General features: G+C 51.4%; 1 protein-coding gene across 1 annotated transcript; it reads left to right on the top strand.

Annotated features, from left to right (window-relative positions):
• The first annotated feature begins 775 nt into the window (after positions 1–775).
• Positions 776–1,471, top strand: LOC101752860 (BTB/POZ and MATH domain-containing protein 1). The gene has a single exon (XM_004986764.1). It carries the CDS (start codon positions 776–778, stop codon positions 1,469–1,471), a length of 696 nt encoding a protein of 231 aa, XP_004986821.1.
• The last annotated feature ends 8,161 nt before the right edge of the window (positions 1,472–9,632 follow it).

Below are 9,632 nucleotides of genomic sequence, written 5' to 3'. Positions count from 1 at the left end.
CGCCCGCCGCCCCGCGCTCCAGGATCCGCAGCCGCCGGCCGCCGGATCCGCCGCTGCCCGCCGCCCCGGCCCCGGATCCGCCGCCGCCGCCCCGGCCCCCGGATCCGCCCGCCGCCCCGGCCCTCGGATCCGCCGCCGCCGGCCGCCCACCACCCCGGCCCCCGGATCCGCCCGCCGCCCCGGCCCCCGGATCCCCCGCCGCCGGCCGCCCGGCGCCCGGCGCCCCCGGATCCGCCGCCGCCGCCCGGATCCACCGCCGCCCGCCCGGAACCGCCGCCGCCCGCCCAGCCCCCGGATCCGCCGCCCGCCCGTCCCCTCCACCGGATCCGCCGGCGCCGGGGCCTGAAGAGAAGAGGAGAGGATGGTGGTGGCGGCGGCGGCGGAGCAGTGGCGGTGCGTGATTTTTTTTATTTTTTTAATAATTATTCGCCGAGTGTTTTCTGGGCACTCGGCAAAGTCTTTGCCGAGTGCCCGACACAAAACACTCGGCGAACTAGTGTTTGCCGACTCGATATTTGCCGTGTGCCGTTTGCCGAGTGTTACACTCGGCAAACGGTTCGCCGAGGGTATTCTGCCCTTCGCCGAGTGCCCCTGGCACTCGGCAATTTGCCTGTGTCCCGTAGTGTTAGTTTTGCTCGGGTGACGGTGATGGTAGACCTGCACTTCATCAATCAGACAACAAATGTCCGGTGCAGTGCTGCCTCTGAAGAGATACTATACCGAGAATGAGCGATGGATGGGAAAGCATCAAAAGGAGTGAGCTGGATTGGAAAAGATGGCTTCTGTCCAAGATAACAGCATCGTCATCGAATGCAAGCTAACCTTGATCCATGTGCCAGATGATGAGCCCATATCACCGAATCATTTTGCAAGATTGAAATACCACCACCAGAGATGGCACAGCAATTCGGCATGCTTCTGGACGTACGACATGGTAAGTGCAGATGTTAGCTTTAAGATTGGAAGGGAGTCCTTCCATGCTCACAAGTTGGTGCTCGCCGTCCGCTCTCCGGTCTTCAAATCGCAGCTAATCGGCGGGTTCATGAGGGACAAAAGGATGCAATGCCTACAAATCAGTGACATGCAGCCTTCAGTTTTCAAGGCTCTGCTGCATTATGTATACACTGAAACGTTGCCAAACATGGATGGTGCTGATAGAGGTAATAGGTATGAAATGTTGTGCCATATCCTAGAGGTGGCTGATCTCTACGCCATTGAGAGGCTGAAGAACATTCGCGAGCGCATGCTATGGATGGACCTTGATGTGGAGAATGTGGCTATGACACTCGCTCTACCAGAACAGCAGCATTGTAAACATCTTGCAAATGCTTGCTTAGAATTTATGGAAGTACCTGAAAAGATGGATGCTGTGGTAGCAACTAAAGGGTACAACGAGATAAAGAGAGATTGCCCCTCTCTTTTGTTCAAACTGTGGGAGAGGAGAGTGCGTGCCCGCAGGAGCATGGACTGAAGCTCAAATATCATAGAGTGCATTCCATTAATTTGTTGACCTTAAGTGCCACCACTAGATATACAATGAATCGTTGCCCAACATGGATGGTGCTGATAGAGGTAATAGGCATGAAATGTTGTGACATCTGCTAGAGGCGGCTGATCGCTACGCCATTGAGAGGCTGAAGACTACTTGTGAGTGCATGCTGTGGATGGACCTTGATGTGGAGAATGTGGCTATGACACTCGCTCTAGCTGAACGGCAGCACTGTAAACAGCTTACAAGTGCTTGCTTAGAATTTATGGAAGCACCTGAAAAGATGGATGCTGTGGTGGCAACTAAAGGGTACAAAGAGTTAAAGAGTTTGTCCCTCTCTTTTATTGAAAATGTGGGAGAGGATAGTGTGTGCCTGCAGGAGCATGGACTGAAGCTCAAATATCATAGAGTGCATTCAATTTTGTGGACCTTAAGTGCCACCACAAGATGCAGACTGTCAGCAAATCACTGCTTATGTTGTCTTTGAAACTTGTATTAGTTTCGAGAAAAATGTTTGCTCCACATAATGATCTATATACTAAGTATGTTCAGCACTTCAGCTTGATTCTACTTAATTTTGTATATTTTTCTCTTGCCAGTCTACATGCATGTGATATACATGTGTCAGCCTGATGTTGTTGATATTTATCTACGCACAAATGCAAGCAGGGGTAGGGGTTGTCGTTCAAGTTACTAGTCTGGAGATCTATATGCATGGTTTGTTCTCAATTGAAGTCGTTGAAAGAATTGATGGAACAATGGTCGTATATCTTGGCTCACCTTCCCATTTGTCGAGCAGGTAATGCTTTAGTGAATCCATCCGCCAACTGATCTCCAGAAAGAATAAAACGAACCTGAAGTTGTTTCTTTATAACTCGTTCTCGCACAAAATAAAAATCAATTTCAATGCGATTTGCTCTAGCATGGAAAACTAGATTAGCTGATAAATATGTTGCTCCCAAATTGTCACACCACAGAACCGAAGTTGTTCAACTTTTACTCCAAGTTCACCTAGCAAAGATTCCAGCCAAATTATTTCGGCTGTTGCATTTGCCATAGATTTATACTCAGCTTCAGTACTTGATTTGGAGACACTTGCTTGCTTTCCAGCACTCCAAGACACAAGATTAGTACCCAAAAATATTGCAAAACCTTCTGTAGATCTTCTATCATCAATACTACCAGCCCAGTCAGCATAAGAGAAGCTGCTAATAACAGTAGTCATAGATTTCTAAATTTTAAGATCCAAGTTCACAGTGTGTCTAATATATCTCAATATTCGTTTTACTGCTGTCCAATGTAGAGTAGTAGGAGCATGTAAAAATTGACAAACCTTATTCACTGAATATGACAGATCCGGACGAGTCAACATCAAATATTGAAGAGCTCCAACAATACTCCTATATCGAGTGCTATCATTAGGACCACGCACTTCTCCCTCATGACTTGAAAGTTTCTCTAAAGCCAACAATGGAGTGACAGATGGTTTACAATTTGACATACCAACTCGAGCCAGAATATCTTACACATATTTGCCTTGAGAGAGGAGAATACCATCCTTTTCTTTCTTGAATTCAATACCCAGGAACTAATGCAGCTCACCAAGATATTTCAATGCAAATTCTTTCTTCAAATCCTCAAGTAAGGCTGACACAGCTTCTGAAGATGAACTTGTGACAATAATATCATCCACATAAATAAGCATATAGATTGTCACATGTCCCTTACTATAAATAAATAGAGAAGTGTCAGATGTTGAAGATGTAAAACCAAGAGTGACCAATTTTGAACTTAATCGTGAGTACCACGCCCTCGGCGCTTGCTTCAAACCATAAATTGCCTTATCTAATTTGCAAACAAAATTTGAGCAATCTGGATCTTCAAATCCTGGTGGCTGCTTCGTGTAGACTTCCTCTTCTAGAACACCATCTAAGAACATGTTCTGTACATCAAGCTGTTGAAGACACCATCCTCTAGAAACTACAACAAATAGTACAAGCCTGACAGTAGCTATTTTGACAACCGGGCTAAAAAAAGTCCTCATAACCAATACCATATCGTTGTTTAAAACCTTTTGCTACCAACCTGGCTTTGTACCTGTCGATACTCCAATCAGCTCTTTTCTTGATCTTGAAAACCCATTTACAATCAATTAGGTTTCTACCTGATTTTTCTGGCACAAGATGCCATGTCCCATTGTGTATTAGTGCCTGATACTCTTCTTGCATAGCATGTCGCCATTTAGCATCTCCAAGCGCTTCTTGAACAGATTCCGGTTCACTAGTAGAACAAAGAAAGACATATCTTATCATGCCATCATACATCTTCTTGGGCTTAACATTCCCGCTCTGCAATCTGGTATGTCTCTGGAGTGGTGTAGTTGAACCGGGTGGAGTTTCTGGTGACACAGCCGGCGTAGAGGATCCGCCCAGGAAAGAATATGCTGTAGCAGACCCAAGTGGCGCACGTGGTAGCGACGGACTAGCAGCGGGTGACGTTGGCGTGGGCGGAGACGTAGGAACCGTTGGCGCGTCGTGCGAGCTGGATTCGGTCCCCCCACGCGTCAAGCTCGGGCTGGCAGCCGGTACGGGCACGGACTCATGGCCAGCAGGGCCGCTAGAATCCGCCCCAGGATCGACATTCGGATTTTCTGTGATTCGCTGGATCCAGACGGGAATAACAGAGCCAATGCCGACACCTGGAGTAGGAACCGCTGCTGAAATTTCTTCTATCTGTACCTGTGCATCATCATTAGGATCAGGATTAGTAGCATCAGTAATATTGGAGGCAAAACAATTATCATCCCCAGGATTGCGAAGAGAGTCAGGAAGAAGAATAATTTCTTTGCGAAGTTGGGCGCCTGCATTAGGATGAAGTTTGGCAAAAGGAAAAACAGCTTCATCAAAGACGACATTACGAGAGATGTATATTCGACCAGTGGAGATGTTAGGGCATTTAAACCCTTTGTGCATTGAACTATAACCAGGAAAGCACATTGGGTAGATCGAAAAGAAAGTTTTCTAGCATTGTAGGGTCTGAGATTCGGCCAGCATGCACAGCCAAGGATGCGTAGATTTTCATAGCTAGGTTTCTCATGAAGGAGGTGCTCATAAGGAATCTCATAATTAATAACCTTGCTAGGTAGAAGATTAATAAGATAAGTGGCACTAAGGAAAGTTTGATCCCAAAATTTCAAAGGCATAGAGGCATGTGCAAGAAGGGCTAGACCAACTTCAACAATGTGTCGATGTTTTTGCTCCGCAACGCCATTCTGTTGATGTGACAATGAGCCTTGCCTTTGTGGCAATCACCTCATCCAGCTTGGAGAGAGCTTTGGTGGCAAGTCCAAGACCTTGACCGAGAGAGACTTGGTGACCAGGAGCATATCCTTGGTGAAACTCCAACGTGGATTAGGGGTAGCCTTTGCCTACCTATACAATGGGATAAAATGTTGTGCCGAGTTTGTATCCTTCCTAATCCACACCTTTACGTTTTTGCATTTCATTCTTGCAACTTGAATGACTTTATTTTCTAGAATAGTATCTTGTTAGAATTAACGCTAGATTGCAAACTCTTTGTGAATGGCAAGTTTCACTGGATCAACCATAAATGCATATCTAGATCTAGTCTTTTTTTCATGCAATCCCAAAAATCCATTTATGAACCCACTTACTTTAATTTGTCAATCACGCATATCTCAATTGGAAGCAATAGAGATGCATGTGTCATGTGTGTTTACATTACCCATAACACAAAAAATATTTGAAGAAATGCGAATGTGCCCAGACAGCGCGAGTTCATCACACGCCTCTCAAGTGTTTATAAAAATACAAAACCCACATTAGGATCAAATCATGTCTAAATTGAGTCATATGCAAATCCAAAAATATCACAAGAGCAACAGGGATACCAATGTTTCGAATATGCAAATCCAGTGAAGACATGGAGGACATTACGCTGAAGGCACGGCTCTGAATCCAGAACACAAGCGGCACAAGCCTGAGCTCCCATGGGATTGCCATCAACATCAAATGTCAGCCACGCCTGAGGCTGCCTAGGAATGAACACCAACTTGCCCAATGTTTCTGCGCTGCTCTCAGCATGAACAATTGCTGAGCATACTTTTCAAAGATAAGGCATGCTTTTCAAAGATAATGCAGGGGATCAGGCCCCAGCTCTCTGTTCCATTTGGATAGATTTGGGCCGTACACATTCCATTGATATGAAATCTGGTGCCAAGAGGCAGAAAATTACTATCTCATTGATACTGGCCACTGAGGGAGCGATGGGACATGGGAGGGCCTCGGCTATGCGTGCTGCGTGCTCTCTGCTCTCGGCACAGCGCCTGGAGCTCATGGACAAGAAGGCATGCAGGTCAATGGCTACCGCCTCCATTGGCATGGCTTTGACACACTAGATCAACTGAAAATAATGCAAGAAAAATCTTGTCAGCACAAGCTCCAAGAGCATGCATCGTCATAAATGAACAAACTAAAAAATTCTTGCTCCAACGTCTTAGTATAAAATTGAGCTACATCCATGTATAATTTCTTTTGTTCATGCTCGGGTGCAAAATGTAGCCATAGCTACGTGTCACAGGAAGAGCAGCTGAGTCAACTATGAAGCAGAAATCAAATGTTGTGTTGCCAGGACATTAGCGTAAACAGTTGGACTGCATAACTACAAGTCTCCAGTCGATTCCTCGGTGTCACCAAGCTTTTAGGTAATTCTTTCGATTTCGATGAACGTAGTTGAAGTCCAGAGGAGGCAACAGTTACCTCTTCTTCAACTAGTGACCTACCTCCCGCGCCCGCGAGACCCGATCGACGACGACGACCGAGTCTCTGCCTTTGCAAACCTTGCACGATCTGGACCGCACGTGCTCGATCCAACGGCTGGCAGGTACCCAGGGGGCCGACGGTATTTCAAATAGCGTCCACCCCGGTCGTCATTTCGTTTACCGTCCACCCCCTATCACCGGCTCGACGCAGAGACGCCGCCTCCGCTGCGGTGTCTCGCCGGAGGGCCCCCGCGCCGATATTACCAGTCGCCGATCATGGCGGCGACGACCTCGCTGCCCGGGATCATGACCAACTTGTGCACGGTCGTCCCGAAGGGGGCTCTCCAGTCGTCCGCGATGCCGCGCCAAGGGAGCGGCGTGCGCCGTCCGCGACGACGACGAAGCGGACGCGGGACAACCCCGGGAGCCGTACGGTGTCGCCGGAGAACGGGTTCGTGAGCAGGTACCCGTCGCCGCCGACGCCGTCGACGAGCATGTTGACAATAATCCTTGCCTGCGTAATACTAGTGATTTACTTTCCTTAGATTACTAGCTATGTTTAAGAAAATTAGCTGTAGTGTAATCAGCCTGATTGGAGGCCATTTCTTCTTGCCATGTAATTGTCCATTTAAGCAAAGGAATAGACACAGGAAAAGCTGCCAATTCAGCAGCACCAAAAATAAGATCGTGTCCAGAGTGTTCGCGTGAGTATTCTTGGGTTTCTGTGTTCGGCCGTGATCCTGCCGGCAACGTGTGCGTTGTCTCTCCGGCAAGGTTCTAACAAGTGGCATCTAGAGCCATTAGTACCTACCTGGGACCATGGGAGACTCGAAGAAGGTCGCAGACGGCACCAAGAAGGTCGCAAACGGCACCTCCAAGGACGGCGCCGTGATTCATCGGGTGATTCGTGAGGTGAGCAGCGGGAGTAGCTACCCCGTCCTCACCAAGACCAATTACTCCGAGTGGGCACTCCTGATGGAGGTCAAGCTAAAGGCAAGAGCCCTTTGGAGCGTGATCCAGGAGGGCGGCGCTGACCTGCAAGAAGAGATGATGGCGCTCGACGCCTTGTGCGGCGCGGTGCCACCAGAAATGGTGTCGACGATCGCCAAGAAAGCTACGGCGAAGGAGGCCTGGAGCACGATCGCGACCATGAGGGTCGGCGACAATCGCGTGAAGAAGTCGACGGCGCAGCACCTGCGTCGGAAGTTCGATCTCACCACATTCGAAGACGGCGAGTCTGTAGAGGACTATGCGCTGCGCCTTAACAACATGGCGGCGCATCTCGCCGCACTGGATGAAGAAGTGAAGGATGCTGATATCGTCGCGAAGATGCTCCGCAGCCTCCCACCCCATTTCAAGCAGATCACGATCGCCATTAAGACACTCCTTGATGTGTCGACGATGTCGGTCGCCAATCTGACGGGCCGGCTGAAGGAGGCGGAGGAGGCATTCGAGGAAGTGTCGGCATCATTGCAGCACGAGGGAAAGCTATACCTCACGGAGGAGGAATGGGACGCACGGCGGAAGAAGCGCGAGGCGGAGAACCACTCCGGCGGCGGTGCTAGAAGTGGTGGCAGCGGCATGAACAGAGGAGGAGGAAGACGCTGGCGCGGTCGTGGGCGTGGTGGCTCGGGTGGGCTGTCAAACTCAGGCCGGCCCTCTGGTGACGAATGCAGGCGCTGCGGGAAAATAGGCCATTGGGCCCGTGAGTGCAGGTCGAAGCCCAGAAGAGAGCAGGTCCACGCCGTACAAGAAGACGAGGAGGCCTCACTTCTACTCGTGAAGCTGTCCCCAACACTGACCTCGACACCGCCGCCGCAATCCACCAGCACACCACCGGCCGGGTCGCCGGCGCCTCCCCCACCGTCGGCCGGGTCACCGGCGCCTCCCCCATCGACGGCCGGGTCGCCGGCGCCTCCCCCATCGATGGCCGCTCCACTTCCCAGGGCCAATCCGGTGTTGCAAGGAGCCGGCTAGGAGCATGGCGGCGGCGGATCTGGGGTGACGGCGTCGGGATCACGCGCCCAGATCGAGATCAGAGAGGAGAAGGTGTTTGCTCACCTTGGAGAAGAGAAGGAGCGGGAGGCGGAAACCTGGGTCCTTGACACCGGCGCCACCAACCACATGTCCGGATCCAGGGCCGCCTTCTCAAAGCTGGACACGGCGGTGCTCGGCACCGTGCAGTTCGGCGATGACTCGGTGGCGCAAATCGAGGGCCAGGGCACCGTCGCGTTCATCTGCAAGAACGGCGAGCTCCGGTCGTTCTCCGGGGTTTACTTCATCCCTCGGCTGACGACGAACATCGTCAGCATCGGCCAGCTTGACGAGGACGGCTATAAGGTCGACATCGACGTCGGGGTGATGAAGATCTGGGAGTCCAGCGGCCAGTTACTGGCGAAGGTGACGCGTGCGACCAATCGGTTGTATGTACTTCGCATCAAGATGGCAACGCCGTCGTGCCTGGCGGTGCGCGGTCGCGACGGCGAGGCAGCGTGGCGCTGGCACGAGCGTTTCGGCCATGTCAACATGGTGGCGTTGAGGAAGATGGCAAGGGAGGAGCTGGTGCGCGGCCTGCCGGAAATCGGGCAGGTCGACCAACTGTGCGAGGCTTGCCAGGCCGGCAAGCAGAGGCGGAATCCCGTGCAGGCAGAATACCGTGCATGGCAGCGTCTCGAGCTGGTGTACGGTGACCTGTGTGGCCCTATCTCGCCGGAGACTCCTAGAGGTAACAAATATTTCTTGCTGGTAGTGGATGATCTCAACAGATACATGTGGGTAGCCGCGATCCCATCAAAGGATCGTGCCGCGGCTGCCATCAAGGAGTTTCAGGCACGGGCGGAAAGCGAGTCCGGCGTCAAGCTCAAGGCACTCCGGACTGACCGTGGAGGAGAGTTCACCGCTGCCGAGTTTGCGGAGTACTGCGCGGCTGAGGGCGTGCATCGTCAGCATACCGCGCCCTACAGCCCGCAGCAGAACGGCGTCGTCGAGCGTCGAAATGGCACAGTGGTGGCGACGGCGAGGAGTATGCTCAAGGCCAAGGGCCTGCCTGGCTGGTTCTGGGGCGAGGCAGTGAGCACTGCTGTATACCTGCTGAACTGGTGTCCGACGAAGAGCGTGGATGGGATGACCCCGTTCGAGGTGTGGCACGGGAAGAAGCCGGCTGTACATCACCTCAGGACATTTGGCTGCATCGCCTACATCCGAAACATGACGCCGCACCTGAAGAAGCTCGACGACCGCGGCTGCAAGATGATCTTCGTCGGCTACGAGCGTGGCACCAAGGCGTACCACGCCTACGACCCCATCACAAAGCGCGTCCACGTGACGCGAGACGTGGTGTTCGACGAACAAGCCCAGTGGGAC

Source organism: Setaria italica, chromosome IX (assembly GCF_000263155.2).
Source record: "Setaria italica strain Yugu1 chromosome IX, Setaria_italica_v2.0, whole genome shotgun sequence".
In the NCBI taxonomy this organism is placed as follows: Eukaryota; Viridiplantae; Streptophyta; class Magnoliopsida; order Poales; family Poaceae; genus Setaria; species Setaria italica.
The sequence above is the reverse complement of the archived record's forward strand: the minus strand, read 5'-3'. Positions and strand labels throughout refer to the sequence as shown.

Coding starts and splice junctions, on each gene's coding strand:
- LOC101752860 (XM_004986764.1), top strand. CDS start 776: ATGGCTTCTGTCCAAGATAACAGCATCGTCATCGAATGCAAGCTAACC.